Genomic DNA, 17,553 nt, shown 5'->3' on the forward strand with positions numbered 1-17,553 from the left:
CTATATGTTTTCGCTACAGCTTCCTGATCCACCATAAATGGTTGTATCGCCACCGTCACTTCGAACATTCAGAGATACATCCTTCATTGCTTTCTCGATCCAACCCATTATATTTTTATAGCTTTCTTTATTTTTTGAAGCCACTTCAGCAACATCATAAAAAGCAGTGCACTCCTCTTTATATCGCTGATGTTCAATGCTTGAACTTCGTGCATCGTAATTGACTTTGACTTTACTATAGAATCTCCGCACATCTTTCCTCCATCTTTGTATGACATACTTTTCAGGTAGTAATTGCATACGGTTACGTGACGATACTGCGATAGCGTGTTTGCAAAGAATGTCCTTATATTCAAACATTGAACACACACAACGAATTTCACCTTCATCTTTTTCAAAAATGACTTTAAAAGTTTTTTCTCTACTTTTTTCATCGTTTTCAATAACTTCAAATTCTGACCCCCTACAACTGAAAACCTCACAATATATCTTATTCATCAGCTCCTGCTGAAATTCCTGAAACTTGAAAATAGTGTATACTTCTTCAACTTGCTTTTCATGGCAACTGTTGGCTAAAACTCCGTGCATCTGCTTGCCATTCTTTCTCAATTTTACTTTCCATTGCTTTCTCATATTTCTCCACAAATTACTTCAAAGTTGCTTTCGAATTAACATACCCATCAAAGAACACATTCATACTCTCACTACGCTGAGTGGTTGACATTCCAGCCCAAAATGTAGTTTTCACGAAACATGGAACCCAACGATTTCTTTCCTCATATAATCCACTTAGCCACTGATTATTACTAAGATCATATTTATCTAACATGTCATGCCAAGCTTCCTCGAATTCAACAGGAGTATGTAAATCATAAACAACAGAAAGCAATGAAACTCTAATGGCATGATATTCTGCATACCTTCTCAACTTCTCAGGCACCTTTTTCAATATATGCCACAAACACCATCGATGCCTAGTGTCTGGAAAAACAATCTGAATTGCGTTTTTCATCGCTTTATCTTGATATGTAATGATTCCAAAGGGAGGACACCCAGACATACATGATAGCCATGTATCAAATAACCACGTAAATGTTTCCGTGTCCTCATGCGAAATCAACCCACATCCTAACAAAATTGATTGACCATGATAATTAACTCTTACAAAAGGAGCAAATGGCATGTCATATTTATTTGTAAGGTATGTGGTATCAAATGTGACAACATCCTCAAAGTCCTTATAGGCTGCCCTACTCCTTGGATTTGCCCAAAATACATTTTTTAACCGACCCTCCTCATCTAGGTCGATACTGAAGTAAAACCCATCATTTTCTGTTTGCATTTTCTGAAAATACCTCTGAATTGCAATAACATCCCCTTCTCCGAGTCTTAATCGCCTCACCTTGTTAACATGATTTCTAGCATCTCTTTCTAAAAATGACACATTTTCAAAGCCACTAGCCTCGACAACAATCGACTTAAAACTTTGAGCCATTTTAATTCCAGCTTCTTCATTTATTTCAAGCTGCTTTTTAACAAAAGGACTAATGGAACGGTTAGATCGATAATACCTACTCTTGCTCGGACTCACGGCATGGTTGTGTTCAAGGATCAAATTTCCAATTACTCATTTTCCACTAACAATATCCAAACGTCCTCCAATTTTAGTATTGCATCTAATTTTTTGGTTTGGTTGAAGCCGCAAAACATTAGTGGCTTTGGCTTTTGACTTCCCGTTTCTCCCACAAGTAAATGTCACATATCTCAAACTCTCATCATCCCTTTTTCTACAAGATCTCCGGATCACTGTAAACCCCTCTTGTAGGCCATAAGTTTTATAATATTCAAACATTTCATCAGGACTATCAAAAGGCATCCCAACCGTAGGCTCAACAACATTTTCCACCACCAATTCCTCATTGTTTTCTTCCAAATTAGTCCCTTGTAAATCCTGCAATTCCCCAACTTCATCAACCTCCTCCACTTGTTCGAAATTATCCATTAATTGCTGCAAATGAAAATAGGAAGAGTTACTTCACAGAGAGAGAGAGAGGCAAAAAGGGAAAAAAAAAAGTTCAGACCCTGAACGTGCAAGTACAACTCTGTAGAGTTTGCATGTTAATTTGCCTAAAGTTTAATATGATTCTAGGCAATAAAAGATGAGAAAAAAGATTTTAATCAACAATGCAAACCCTCCCCCCCCCCCCACAATTCGTAAGTATTGCGCAAGTTCTGTAGCTCTTTAATTGCTCATGTCGATTCCAAAATATAGTAATAATAATAATAGAATAAGAAGAGGAATTTTATTCTCGATCATTATCATAGTTTAATGCATGTACCCATTATATTAACATAATTGTCAAATAACGACAATATCACCCAAAACAAAGTTTCATACAATGTTGTAAAAAATAAATTATGATTTGAGAACTGAAAAAATGATATGAGAACTGAAAAAATGAGACAAATCAAGAATATGAGAACTGAAAAAATTAATTCAATGTTATAATGTTACAATGTTGTAAAAACAAAGGGAAAAATTTAAAATAAAATTAAAAAACAAAATGCTACAAAGAAGACAATACCGAAAAAAACAAATCTTCGAAAATTCAAGCTTGGCACAATGACAATGTTAATCTTCCTCTGCCGAAACTTCGCAACTGCTGTTGGTCTTGTTCCGTCCAAACTCAGCTTTCAACCGTCCAAACTCAGCTTTCAAGGACAAATTTCGCAGCCGAAACTCAGCTTCCAAGGACAAATTTCACAGCCGAAACTCAGCTGTTGTTGGTCTTGTTCTTCAATGGGTACGAAACAAAAAAGAAACTCAGACGCTTTCAACTCAGCTTCCAAGGACAAATTTCGCAGCCGAAACTCAGCTGCTGTTGGTCTTGTTCTTCAATGGGTGCGAAACAAAAAAGAAACTCAGATGAAGAGGATGGATCTCGGTCGAGGATGGAAGAAACGAACAAATGAAAAAGAAAAAAAAAAGAAAACGACGCAAACATCATTCAATAAGAAAACGGAGAAGAAAAATAAATATTAAAAACAAAACGACGCCGTTTTATATTTTTCAGGGTTTGACTCGGGGTTTGACCCAGGGCAAACATCAGCACTCTTTTCAGAAAACTAAGCCTAACTTGTCCATTGTAGTGTCATCATAGTCACCTAATCGGCTTATAACGGTATTGTCTTGTGTAGGTCCCTAAAACACCTATCCCATCATAGATAACTTGCAAGAAAACTTTTCTATCATTCTTTAATCACTCCAAAAAGATAATCCTCTCTCATATTTTAACTCATGAATGTGGACTATAGCAGTATTTAAATGAAGGTTTAACCGTTGCGGTTAAATGTAATTTAATTTTAAGGTTTTAAGTTTTAACCCGGGATAAAGATCCTTTATCTTATAAAAGTATTACGTGGAATATATCAAACGTGGGATAAAAGGAATTCGACATGTTTATTTGTGTGGGTTATAATATGTCACTTATTTATTTTGTAATACTGTATTTTCAAATTTTAGCTAAATAATCTTTAAAACACAGGGAATAAAATATAATTTTATAAGATAAAAGGAGTCAATAGAATACGGTTAATCAAATAATTATAAAATGATTAATTATTAATCAAATACTTATCATTATATAATTCTAAACTTGAATTTCATGATCACAACTTATTTAATAATCGTCCGATTAAGCATAACATTTTCCGAAATAGGTTATTATTATTTAAAAAATATTTCACTAATTTTTGTGGTTGACAATCGTAAAATTCCAATTAGCTCCCCCCCCCCCCACCCCACCCAACCCCACAAAAAAAAAACGACACCGTTTTCGAAAGGATTTGGTCGCAGTGCTGGTCTCTCGTTAAACACAATAAAAAGGAGAATTATCATTTTCTCACCTTACTGTTTGAACAAGGGTAGCTTTGGCGGTGTATTCACTGATCACCTTCATTCAATTCCAAAGCGGCGTCGTGTCAATTCAAACAACAAACAAACAACCATGGAGATGAAGACGTTTAGGGTTTTCTTCTTCGCTCTCCTCCTTCTAGCCTCTCCTCTTCTTCAAGGTCCGCCCTTTCTCATCTCCGGATCTAGATCCGTACATGCACGCCCACATTTCTTCGATTCGTTCCATGATTTCGTTGATACGATCGTTTTGATTTTTTATATTAATTAAGATCTGATTTGACTTTTTTGTTCGTCTGTTAGACTTCGAATTTTGTTATTTATGGTTAAGTTTTGATCGAATTGTTTATTAATTGCTTTCGATAGCGAAATCACAATTAGAAAGTTCTTTCTGAAAATTCTAGTTAAAAATTTCTATAAAAGTGCGTGCTTTTTACGTATCCATTTGTATGCTGTTGCGTTGGTTATTTAGATTGTTAGAATTCAACACGTGTTTTGTTATACCAAATACATGTGAATAGTTCTTTTTCTTTTTTTCCTTTATCTTTGTTTCATTTGATAGTTGCTAGGTGTCAATCGGATTCGGAAACGGGAGTTGCAGAGACCGAAGGGGGTGATCTTGGGATTGTTGGTGAGGATGCTCAAGATTTTGGTGATGGGACTTTTAGCCCTGCTCCAGGAGTGGATACTGTCTGTATCTTCCCTAAAAATAGCGCCCGAGGTGACTGTTTATTAAATTCTATTAATTTGTATGCTTGTAATGTTTGGGATGTGTAAATGGTTGATGTGATTCTGTTTTATTTTATTTTATTTTTGATGCAGTGGTGGCTGCTGGAGAAGAAACTGAACTACTGGTTGGGATGAAAAATGATGGTAATTTGATTAACTAGCTAATTTTGTTAGATATGAGAAATACATTATTACTGCGATCTGATTTCTTAAGTGACCTTAGCTTGATGGTTTATTGTTACTTCCGTTGGTTCCTGTCTGGCTGAAACTCCAACATAATTTCTCACATGTTGGCATGTAAAATTTGTGCATCATTTCTTGTCCATTTATATAATTTTTTTTAATTGTCATTTTTGATAGATTTCTGGAGCTTAGTTCAATTGTATATTTGGTTGAAATAACAGGGGAGTCAAGCGTGAATGTGATTGCAATTCAGGCCAGTGTTCATCTCCCTTTTGATCACAGTCTTTTGGTTCAAAATCTCACTGGACAGGTATGCTCATGTTTGATTTAATTTAGATGCGCAAGTTTAATGAATATTTTCCACAGATTAGTTACTAGTATGATTTGTAAAAATCACATTGTAGCCTATTCCATTAGCTACTCTTGAGAGTCACTCTCCTGCAGGTATTTGGTGTAGATGGGAAATTAATTAGCTTATGTTTTTGAGGTGGATCCTCTGATTCTGCATTTTTTTGCTTGTTCCACAACTTATTTAGCATTTTCCCTCTCTGTCAAGACCCTGAAAATATTAAATCATTCATGGCATAGTGTCTTACATGCTGAAATCTTTGAAATAGCAATCAATAATTGCTAATGATCTTTTTAAAATATCGATGAAATTTGGCTGATGATATATTGCGATTTGTTTCATGAATTCTACATGAGTTTATGCATTATTGCCATCTCATTACGAAGAGATAATTCGTCTTTGTTTGTTATAGATGGTCTCTTTGATATACGTTCAGCTCGGAGATTTCTAGGTTCAACTGTGTAGCAATGTTCATACTGTAAAATTTAGATCTATGCAACATCAATTTAAAGTCTTGTGTGTCTGGCCTTTGGTACTAGCTGACCCTGGAGAATGTGCTAGCTAGCAATTCTAGTATAAAAGCTTTTCCAGTTTGTGAGTAATTCAATATTGGATAATCTTTTGTGTAACACCCCCCCCAAAAAAAAAGTAATTCGGTATTGACATCACTGAACATACGGAATGCAATGCATTGAAAGGTTGTTTTTGAAGATTTTCATTGTAAGCTGAGAGTATTAGGGGGTTTAGACCGAACACTTAGGCCTAAGTTGACAAGATTTTGGTTCTGTATAAATGTGATATTGTACTGGTTTTTGTATGATCAAGCTCTACGAAGATATCTTAAGCAATATGATACTTCTAATGGACTGTTTTTATTGCTTAATTGTTACTATTTTAATTTTTTTAATTTATTTTATTTTAGGCCTTTAACAATGCAACTGTGCCGGTATCAGCTCAGGCTACCTTTCCATACATTTTTGCTGTCAGCAAGTTCTTGCAGGTACATTTATTACGCTTTTAAGCTTTCAAAATATTCCTACTATTATTTTCAACCTAGCTTCTAGCTTCTTTGAGATGCATATAAATTGACAGAAAGAAGATTGTGTTTGAGCTTATAGCTTACATGCCTTTTTTTTCCTTGTTCAGCCTGGAACTTTTGATCTTGTGGGCTCCATTGTTTATGAGGTAGACCAGCATCCTTACCAAAGCACCTTCTACAATGGTACCATTGAAGTTGTTGAATCTGGTGGGTTCATCAGCATTGAGTCCGTTTTTCTTGTTACCCTTGGAATTGCGCTTCTCGTCCTTTTTGGGTTATGGATTCATGGTCAAGTCAAACAATTGTCCAAGGTATTGATTTATTTGCCATCATTCAATTATTAATTTCACGCACTCGACAATCCTTCCATGTATATTTGATGCCACTAATTGCTGTTGGAATGTTATAATCATTTATGAAGCTGTACATCCTGTACTAAAAAAAAATATTCTGCTAGCGCATGTACTTCTATTGCAATAGAAGGAAAGTGATTCCTCAGAAGCATGTCCTCCTTCAGATATAGTATAACCATATTCTCCTTTAGTAGTTATGTTCCTATAATGATTCCGACATCTTTTCTTTCTCTTTTTGGGGGTGTAGAAAACTAAGAAGGCTCCAAAGGTGGAAGTTGGTACAGGAACTACAGATGCCTCAATGGACGAATGGCTTCAGGTGTGTTGTTTATGATACATTATTGTCACTAGGAAAATATTCTTTTTCCGCTTTTGTTCTCAGAAGCTTTCCTCTGCAATTTCAGTCTCAAATGAATCATGTCATGTGCTCATTTCAAGCTTCTTTATGGTTGTAATTGCTAAAGATACATATATCCAAACTGTTTATGATTTGTTTGTGGCCCTTTTTCAGGGAACTGCATATACTCAGTCATTGTCCAGCAAATCAAAGAAGAAGAAGTAGATGAGCAACTATTGCCCAGTACAGCTGCATCAGGCATTCTGGTGAAGTGCGAACTCTTGTAACTCACGCTAGGAATTTGGAAATTTTAGAGAGCATACGAGTGGAAGTAGTTTTGGGAAGTAGGCCAGAAAAGACCTGCCTTGCTGTTGTAGCATTTGGAAAGAAATCATAGATATTTATATTTTCTCGGAGATTCTAAAAAGGTTGAGCCATTTTGAAGGGAAACTAACTCTGATTTTGAGTAGGAAGAACAGAATTTTTTCTTGAATCTGAAGAATCCTTTTTAGATTACATGCTTCTCTTTTCTTTAATTTTCAAATCTCGATATTCTGTTTGCCTTTGGTTTGTGTGGATGAATCATGAATCTAGAGTTGTTCCTTTTTAGGTGGTGATTAAAGACTTCCACTGGAACACAAATAATGTGGATAAAAAGAATGCTCTCCTCTATTTTTGCTCCTCTCTCTACCCCCCTTTGCTGCTTGTTATTAATATTGAGACAATGATATTTGAACCAAAGTGGTACTGGCTAATCAAAAATCTCTGGAACCTTGATGCCCCTTATTAAATTTTGACATGGGAGGTCTTTGTGTGTAGCGGTGACTTGTTATTGTCTTTATAAAATGGATTTGTCCTTTTTGTTTTGTGGGGGTTGGGGTGGTGGGGTGGTGGGGTGGTGGGGTTTGGGGAGGACCAGATTCAATGTACCGGATTTGGTTTGCACTCGTATTGGACATTATAAACTCGCCCCGCAATTTACGCCAATACATTAATGTTGTGTTTACTTGTTGGAGTGGGAGTGAGGAGTGTGGATTCCTCCCACTCTAGCTCATATTCCAGCGTTTACTTACTTAAAATGGGGAGGGGCTGGGAGTCTCACTCTGTGGGTTCCATTTATTTTTGGAGTGGGGAGTGGGAGTGGGACTCCCCCCATTTCTACTCTTTTTTTTTTATTTTATGTTTTATAATTAATAAAATAAAATAAATAATATTATATTTATTTAAATAATAATATTATATTTAACTAAATAATAATTTACATTGATTCTAAGTTAAAATTATTTTAAAATAATATTATTATATTAATAGAGAATTAATAAATATAATATTATTATATTTATTTTAAAAATAATAGTACTATATTTATTTAATAATAATAATAAATACTTTATTCTAAGAAAATATTAATTTTGTACTAAATAATATTATATTATTATTTTATATAATAATAAATTTAATATAATTATATTAAATAAAATAAAATAACATTTCATTTTATATTAAAATTACAATTAATAATTTATTGTTCATAATTAAGAATATTAATAATTATAATAAATTTACAATATAATAAAATAAATATTATTCATTAAATATATTTTTTATTAGTTTTGTAATTAAAAATTATAATTCTTTAAATAAGAATAAAATTATAATTTGAAACTATTTACTCCTAATCCAAGACAAAGTAAACACATAAATTGGATTCTGATCTCCATTTCATACTTCCATTCCAGTGTAAGTAAACAACCTACTCCCACTCCACACTCCCAATCCTAGGATTCCCACTCCCCAGGATTCTCAATCCAATCCAAAAAGTAAACGCTACCTACAAAATTTAAAATGGGATTGGATTGGGGTCCCAAAATGAATCTACTTTTTACTTGTACGGAACTTTTAGTAGACCTTTGAACTTTGTAAGTGCCAATCATTGTCGCCTCAAAAAGTTATGTTGCGTCTCAATCGTATGGTTTGGACCAATTCATAGGTTAGATGTGAATACTACGTATGTTCTTTCAGACGAATCTTCATGTCAATTTTTCTTTCCCTCACTTTTATGCAATCAACCGATTTTTAAAGATGAATGCTTAAATGATGACTTTGAATCAACGAACATTCGTAAACCTTTTTTTGTTTTTGGTTACTGGTTCTATTGGGACTTAAATTTTTTTCCTTTTTAAATATATACAGGTGTTGAGTAAATCTCGTATTTTTTTAAGCACAAATTTTTTAGTTATATTTGGTAGATACTCGAGCTGTGTTATATTTGTCTGGATTAGACTTAGCTGAGAAGATTCTCTCAAGTTATTGTAGAATGTGGTAATAGACTTTTTAGCAGGGTGGTGAAAGTAATTGCAAGAGCATTGTAATTTTTTTTTTTAAGAATTTAGATTCAGTACTAATCTAAACTTTGTAATTAGTACTTGCTGGATAAGAAATAATATTATAATTAAATTTTAATGATACACTATTATGAATGCACATATGACATAAGATTACAAAAAGATAAGCTGTAAAACTGAATCCAAATTTTAAAAAAATAAAATAAAAAAATGACGGCAAACAAGCTGCTAACTCCCGTTGGCTCAACAGAATATTAGGTTCAAGCATTAATAGTTTTGATTCATTGAAGCTTAGCAAGTATAGCAAATAATTGCAAACGCTAATGGAGGTGCATAATGCTGTTTGTTTGCTAGCCAGCTACGAAATGATGAATCAGAGTGTAGACCCACAGCCCAACCAAGACATCAAAACTTAGTTTACATTTCATTTTCTTTTCTTCTTCTTAGCTAACGACGACCTCAAAATTTGATCTTATTTGAAAGTTCCCAATTTCATTAGCTTATGTTGCTTTCCTATGGACTCTACGTGATCAATCACCAATCAATCTTTCATTAAATACATCATCATCACTCACAATAAGATTATACTTTGTTGCGATGCCAGAGAGGAGTATATTCACCTAATTTTCTAACATTAATTAAAAATTGACGCATGATAAAATGATACGTGTCATAATAATAGTAAGTACCCCTCTAATGAGTTAAGTATCATTATTTTAAAACATACAGACATTTGCACGTGATGGTTTTCTTTAACCGTACGCACTACTACAGGGAACAATATATATATATATATATATATATATATATGATTTTGTAGTTATATACCCATCTGTTCTAAGAGCTACTCATTAAGGCACAACAAATACCAATCATGTAGTTAACAGTTGACGTCGTACAATAAATTAATAAATACCCTAATTGATAAAACACATGCAGTTGATTCACGTGAAATTGTTAAACGCCTCAAATTAATCATGCACGCGCATTTCTCTCTTTTCAACTCTTAACCGTACCGGACCCATGACTCAAATAACATACACCTCTGTATAGATTGACATTACCAAAAGGCAAAGTATTTATGATGGCAAGGGAAGTAGGTTTAAGCAGATAAAGATCGTAAGTAGGTTTAAGCCGATAAAGATCGATCACATATAAAGAAATGTTTATAAAGCTGTGTGTGTAGTTGAGAATTTATTCAATGAAGATGATGTGCCGGTGTGCACGTTACACCAACCTCTCCAAAATTAACCCCCCCAAAAAAAAAAAAAAATCTACTTTGACGTGGTCCCAATTCTCATGTGAAGCATTTTAGTGCGGTGTCGGCGAGGCCTAAGGATCACTTCCTCGAGATCATTATATATAGTGAAGCAAAGCAAATGAGCTCACTCATGCAATATCATTATTTATATTAATAAGTTGTCTAATTTTGTGCTTTTCTTGATTGATTTTTCTTGTACTCTTTATCGGGTAGCCGGCTCCGCGAGCACGGTTCCCAATGCGGATCCTCCCCGGTTCCCGAGGAGTACTGGTGTGCTTCTTGGTGCCATTACTATTTGCTGTGAGTCTTTGTCATGCCAAGGACAAGGCGGTTGAGGTAGTTGGAACGGGAGAATGTGCAGATTGTGCGCTAAGTAACTTCAAGACAAGCCAGGCATTTTCGGGTTCGTTAATTTTTATTTGTATCATATACAAAGGCAGAAACTGTACTTATAGCCATGCATTGCTAGTATTAATTAATTTGCATGGCAAGCGACAATTTTGGAGTCCTAAAGTTTCTTCTTTTGTTTGGACATGGGAGTTACTATTTCCATTCAAATCTAAGCCATTTTTTAAATTTTCTCAAGTTCTTTTACTTGTTAAGTTGAGAATTCGAAGCGATCCTGTCAGCAAAGCAACGACGTGCATGCATGCATTCGATCTATCTTTGTAAGGACAATTTTTATAATGAATTTTAAAATTTGTCCATATGAGGAATCTGTTAAAATTTGTCCCTATTGCGCTTTTACCTACCAATTTAAGCTTTTAGGTTTAATAATTTAACTATTTTACTAGTTATTCACAAACATATTTTACTTTTAACAGGACTTCGAGTGACAATAGACTGTAAGTCGAAAAATGGAGAGTTTAAAACAAGAGGGACCGGTGAGCTCGATGAAGAAGGTAAGTTTAAGGTATCACTTCCTGAAGAAATTGTTGAAGATGGAAAGCTCAAGGAAGAATGTTATGCACAACTTCACAGTTCATCAGCCACTCCATGTCCTGCTTATGATGGCTTAGAGTCTTCAAAGATTGTTTTGAAGACAAAAATCAATGGAAAGCACACATTTGGGTTGGCAAAGAAGCTGAAATTCTCTCCCGTAACTTGTGCTTCGGCATTTTTTTGGCCTCATTTTAAGTACCCACCACTGCCCAAATGGTCACACCCTAAGTTTAAACTTCCTCATTTGAAAAGCTTTGGCCATCATCCTTTCCCATTTCCTCCCAAGAGCTTCCCTCCTAAATTCAAGAAGCCACTCCCTCCAATTCCAAAGTTCAAAAAGCCACTTCCTCCCATTCCAAAAATACCACCAGTTCCCTTTTATAAACCAAAACCACCAATTCCAAAGGTGATTCCACCACCAATCCCTATTTACAAACCAAAACCCCCAATCCCGAAGGTACTTCCACCACCAATTCCCATCTACAAACCAAAACCCCCAATCCCGAAAGTGCTTCCACCACCAATTCCCATCTACAAACCAAAACCCCCAATCCCGAAGTTGCTTCCACCAATTCCCATCTACAAACCAAAACCCCCAATCCCGAAAGTGCTTCCACCACCAATTCCCATCTACAAACCAAAATCCCCAATCCCGAAGGTGCTTCCACCAATTCCCATCTACAAACCAAAACCCCCAATCCCAAAGGTGCTTCCACCACCAGTTCCCATCTACAAACCAAAACCTCCAATCCCGAAATTGCTTCCACCAATTCCCATCTACAAACCAAAACCCCCAATCCCGAAAGTGCTTCCACCAATTCCCATTTACAAGCCAAAACCCCCAATCCCGAAGGTGCTTCCACCACCAGTTCCCATCTACAAACCAAAACCCCCAATCCCGAAATTGCTTCCACCAATTCCCATCTACAAACCAAAACCCCCAATCCCGAAGGTGCTTCCACCGATTCCCATCTACAAACCAAAACCCCCAATCCCAAAGGTGCTTCCACCACCAATTCCCATCTACAAACCAAAACCCCCAATCCCGAAGGTGCTTCCACCGATTCCCATCTACAAACCAAAACCCCCAATCCCAAAAGTGCTTCCCCCACCAATTCCCATCTTTAAACCAAAACCTCCAATCCCAAAAGTACTTCCACCACTAGTTCCGATTTACAAACCAAAACCGCCAATCCCAAAAGTGCTTCCACCATCAATACCTATCTACAAACCAAAGCCACCAATCTTTAAGCCACTGCCGCCACTTCTAAAGATCCCACCATTCCCCAAGAAGCCATGCCCACCTTTCCCAAAGCTTCCTCCACTCCCCAAGATTCCTCCAAAGTACAACGACCACCCCAAGTTTGGAAAATGGCGACCTTTACCTCCACTATTTCCTCTATTTCCTTCTCATCCTTAAGCTATATATTAATTAATAATTAATTGCAGTATCATATTAATATTATTTACTCCAGTGTAAGTAGAATGTATGATCACTATTATTGTTTTCATTATTGGTGGTTGTGTGATGTTTGAGCACTGAAATTGAGAAGGGTGAATGATGAATTTATGTTTTTTTTTTCCAGTTGCCTATAAACGCGCGGGATGAAATATTTGTAGTGTGTTGTTTTTAAGTGATTGTAAATTTTCCATTGATAATATTATAGACTCAATTTCAGTCATTTACAATCTATTTATCTATCTATCTATCTATATGATCATTCCCTTCTATAGCCTGCCTACTTGACCTTTTGGGTCTGTTCAATTACCTCTTTAAAAGCACTTAATCAAATATGCAAGTGTATACGTGCATGAAGTGTGAAATCTTCGCATTATTTTTTATACACACACACACGCACACACACATTTTTGTATCAAATATTGCTCACAAAAACGAATATACGTAAAAAAGATACAAAAACTTACCGAAAATATAATTTTCTAAGACACGGGGAACTCTCTTATATTTTACAATAACTAAAAAGCATTTACATTTTAAATGGTGATGTTTCCATCCCACAAGTTTTATAAATCCACTTCACTTTTAGAAAATTATTATAAAAAGTTCAAAGTATTTTTAAAAAAATAAAGAATAAAGAATAAATTTGAAATATTAATCAATTAAATTCAACTTCATTTACTTTTTTTTTGTGACTGTTTATTTTATTATATTGGACTACCAAAGTTGTTTTTAACAAAAATTTAATATGACTACTATACATCATAAAGTAAATGTATCAAATTACCAAAAAATTATTATAACTTTAATAATTTTTAATAAAAAATTTGTTGTTTTTAGATGATTTATATATAAATACTACTTTATTAGTGTGATTATTAATATTCAACTAAACTAAGAAAATGTACTCATGACATGTGGGAAATTGAAAATTATTAAATTTTTATATAAAACATATTAGATCATAAAGCATAAAATTACATGTTTACAAAAATAATGAGGTGGAAATATCTCCACCCTAATTTGCAATTTTGTTTTGTTTCTTTATAGAAATATTATCCTCCAACCACCTAAGAATATTGAAAGTGCTAATATCTACCCAAGTTTCTAATACAATCTTAGATCCACATCAAGATTTAGCTTTGCATATCAACCAACCACTTTTTTATTAACTGTATTAGCCATTATTAAATAGTTTAAGATCAAAAACAATTTTCCCCTTGAAGCCTTGTAAAATATTATTTTACATTCTTAAATGAATCTAAGAGAAAAATAGTATCTTAACTTATATTCTTTAACGGTAGCTAAAGGAGTTACTATTAGTTTATATAAAAGTATAATTTAAGATGATTTTGAGATATTATTAGAAACTCGTAGTGGCTACTTGCACTTTTAATATTTCTTGATTTGATTGGAGGATACTTTTTATTTTTTAAAAAGTTCAAGTGGATATTAACACGTTTAAATATATATTTAGGATTGTCGTAATTTTTTTTTTTGTCCTAGAACACTAATATGTATATTATAAAAAAATTATTAATGATTCGAAATCTATCTAAACTATATTAGATCTATTATAACATAAGGTAGATTTCTACCCTCACTTAATATGGGAGAAATATCCAATTAATTCACCCATATTAGTCAAGAAAGATATTATTATGTGATAATTCTTAGCTCAAAATACGTTTAGAAAACCTCTCTTAAAAGTGATTACGATACATCTAGTTGCATGAAAATGTCTTGAGTTGATTTTTTTTTTCTCTTGAATTTGTTATGATATATAAATATTGAATCCCATAAGTGGTTGTACATTGAGGATACTTAAGAACTCTCTTGGAGGCCTGCCGGTGAAGTATAGTAGGAGCAACTAATAATTGGCTTAACTTATTCACAGTAAAGGCTATATTAGGCCTTGTTAAGGTTACATATTGAATGGATCCAACAACACTTCTGTAAAGAGAAGGATTTTCAAAAAAATTACCCTTGTCTTTATACAATAAGTTAAGCCAATTCTTGGTTGCTCCTATTGTACTTCATTGGCAGGCCTGCAAGAGAGTTCTTAGGTATCTTCAATGTACAACCACTTATGGAATTCAATTTTACAACTCAAGATCTCTTTCTTTGATAGCCTTTTCAAATGCAGATTGGGGCTCTAATCCTGATGACAGAAGGTCTATTGGAGGCTACTGCATATTTCTTGGACCCAATCTTGTCTCCTAGTCATCAAAGATGCAAAATGTTGTTTCTAGATCATCAGCTGAGTCAGAATACAGGGCCTTAGCCTTGACAACTTCAGAAGTTCTATGGATTTCATATCTGTTGCAAGAACTCAGAGTGCAGCTCAGTAACACACCTGTTCTGTACTATGATAATAAAAGTGCAAAGGCTCTGGCAAGCAACCCAAAATATCATTCATGAACCACGCACATTGAATTGGATCCTCATTTTGTGAGAGAACACATTGCCAAGAAGGAACTTGTTGTTGAACATGGGTCAAGCTTTAATCAATTGGCAGATGTACTTACTAAGCCACTTTGTTTTGATCACTTTACTTATATGAGAGATAAGCTCAATGTCTGTCCAAGACCTTGACTTTAAGGGGGCATGTTAAGAATGAATTCTGAATACTGTGTCAGCAGCTGAGTCAGCAAGTTTGCTGAGTCATTGACCACGTCAGCAATTAGTTATATAGGCAAATTAGTTCTTAAAGTTTGTTATATCTTTCTCGCCATCTATATCAGGCCTTGTCAATATTACATACTGAAGGGATCCAACAACACTTCTGTAAAGAGAAAGATTTTGAAACAAATTACCCTTGTCTTTATACAATTTATCTGCAACACTCACTGGTGTATTACAACCTTTAATGTCAAGCATGTGAGCCTTCTTTAAGATATCTCTAACATATTTTGTTTGAGAGAGATGTAAACCAGCACTAGATGGAGTAACTTTTAATCCGAGAAAGTAGTTGAAGTCACCTAGATCCTTAAGAGCAAACTCAGAGCCAAGAAGTGTAATAATTTTCTCTATCTATGCATTACTAGAGCAAGTAACTAAGATGTCATCTACATAAATGAAGATGACTAAAATGTTTGAACCAGTATGCTTAAGAAACAATGAGGTATCTGATCGAGAAGTTTGAAAATCCCACTGTAACAAAGCATCTTTCAATCTGTCATACCATGCTCGAGGGGCTTGCTTAAGACTATATAAGACTTTATTTAATTTGCAGACATAGGTTGGATGTTGAGGATCAATAAATCCATCAGGTTCATGCATGAATACATCTTCATTTAGCACTCAATTATGCATTCTTTGAAATTCTAGTTATGCAACCTAATAACTCTATGAAATGAGAGTTATTATGGCAATTCTAGACTTAAATCAAGATCACTTAGAGAGTAAATGATGTGTTTTTATTGCATTTTTGTTACATTTTGCATAAACATTCATTTTAGTTTAATCTTAATAAGTTTTGCTTGATTTAAAGGAATTCGTGCTCAAATTGTGTGCATAATTGTAGGTTTCCAGAAGCTTATAATTCATGGAAGGAATGTTGATGCAATAGGCTGGCAAAAAGGAGGAAGAACATGGCTATAAAAGAATTTAAACAAATCTGAAAAAGTGCAGTTGCTGTACCCGTTGCTGTAGCAATCCTGGAACAACGACAGAGAAAATTCCACGCGGGATACTTGCAGAATTGCGATTTACAATTTCCTAATCTGACTTATGCGCGACCTACGCTTTTGTTTATTCTAATTTTCAACTATAAAAGAAGAGCACATCATAAGAATTAGAGAGAATCGTCACCCAAAGGAGAAAAACACAAAGAAACAAAAGAAAAACAAGATTTAAGAGAGAGATTGGAGGCTACACAAGAGGAAAAATTGCATAGATCAATTGAGAGTTCAATCCTTCTTATCCTTCTTTTATTTTCGCGTTTTCTATTTATTCATGGGGATGTGTTTCATGGCTAAAACTTTGTTCTTTATTTTTCTTTTACAAACCATGAACTAAATTTATTTGTGATTGAGTGATAAACAATCTTGATGGTTTATTGACTGGAAATATGTGTTGCTGCATGCTTGCTGTAGCAGTTTGTGTTGATAGTATTTATTTTATTCATTATTTTGGTTGATCACTCATTTAATGATACTAGTTAATGAAGAGCCGCAAAAGGGCATATCTTAGTGGAACATATCAGAACAATACTTGATCTTAAATTGAGTTTCCCGGATTGAGTTTTACTTGAGTCCTAAAAGGGCCATGCTTGATTTAAGATTAGTGATGAACTAGACATAAGGATTCACCTTGTAGGGTAAGTAGAACCTAAGCGTGTAATGCTATATCTTATGTTGGCATAACAACTGATCACTGTTAGGTTGCATATAGATATAAGATATCCAACATGCGACGACTGAGGATACATAAGAATTCTGCCCAGTGCTGTAGCAAATGCTGTAGCAACCGAGCCAAACATTAGAAAAATAGTCAAGACCATTAAGAGAGTTTATTCACTCAACTACTCTATATTCTCATTATTTTTATCCTTGAGTTTGACGTGATAATCTACTTTGTTGCATTTTATTATTCTGTTTTTATTTTAATTAGTAAATTAGTTTCATCAATTGTTTATCTTA

The 17,553-nt window shown here is 34.3% G+C and overlaps 4 protein-coding genes across 4 annotated transcripts; 2 read left to right on the forward strand and 2 right to left on the reverse strand.

Annotated features, from left to right (window-relative positions):
- On the reverse strand, positions 1-633 carry LOC112096316 (protein FAR1-RELATED SEQUENCE 1-like). The gene has a single exon (XM_024179744.1). The coding sequence runs from the start codon at positions 631-633 to the stop codon at positions 1-3; it is 633 nt and encodes a 210-aa protein (XP_024035512.1).
- Positions 634-646: 13 nt separating this feature from the next.
- LOC112096317 (protein FAR1-RELATED SEQUENCE 5-like) lies at positions 647-2,002 on the reverse strand. Its single transcript, XM_024179745.1, has 2 exons — positions 1,643-2,002; positions 647-1,525 (listed from the first exon to the last, which is right to left on the reverse strand). The coding sequence occupies exons 1-2, from the start codon at positions 2,000-2,002 to the stop codon at positions 647-649; spliced, it is 1,239 nt and encodes a 412-aa protein (XP_024035513.1).
- Positions 2,003-3,893: 1,891 nt separating this feature from the next.
- On the forward strand, positions 3,894-7,419 carry LOC18035022 (translocon-associated protein subunit alpha). The gene is made up of 8 exons (XM_024179388.1): positions 3,894-4,074; positions 4,476-4,634; positions 4,736-4,786; positions 5,047-5,135; positions 6,097-6,174; positions 6,321-6,524; positions 6,814-6,885; positions 7,078-7,419. The coding sequence occupies exons 1-8, from the start codon at positions 4,008-4,010 to the stop codon at positions 7,126-7,128; spliced, it is 771 nt and encodes a 256-aa protein (XP_024035156.1). The 5' UTR covers positions 3,894-4,007; the 3' UTR covers positions 7,129-7,419.
- A 3,213-nt stretch (positions 7,420-10,632) lies between these two features.
- On the forward strand, positions 10,633-13,127 carry LOC18033833 (proline-rich protein 4). Its single transcript, XM_006423536.2, has 2 exons — positions 10,633-10,912; positions 11,334-13,127. The coding sequence occupies exons 1-2, from the start codon at positions 10,747-10,749 to the stop codon at positions 12,869-12,871; spliced, it is 1,704 nt and encodes a 567-aa protein (XP_006423599.1). The 5' UTR covers positions 10,633-10,746; the 3' UTR covers positions 12,872-13,127.
- The last annotated feature ends 4,426 nt before the right edge of the window (positions 13,128-17,553 follow it).

The sequence above is a fragment of the Citrus clementina genome, unplaced genomic scaffold, assembly GCF_000493195.1.
Source record: "Citrus clementina cultivar Clemenules unplaced genomic scaffold, Citrus_clementina_v1.0 scaffold_8, whole genome shotgun sequence".
Lineage (NCBI taxonomy): Eukaryota > Viridiplantae > Streptophyta > Magnoliopsida > Sapindales > Rutaceae > Citrus > Citrus x clementina.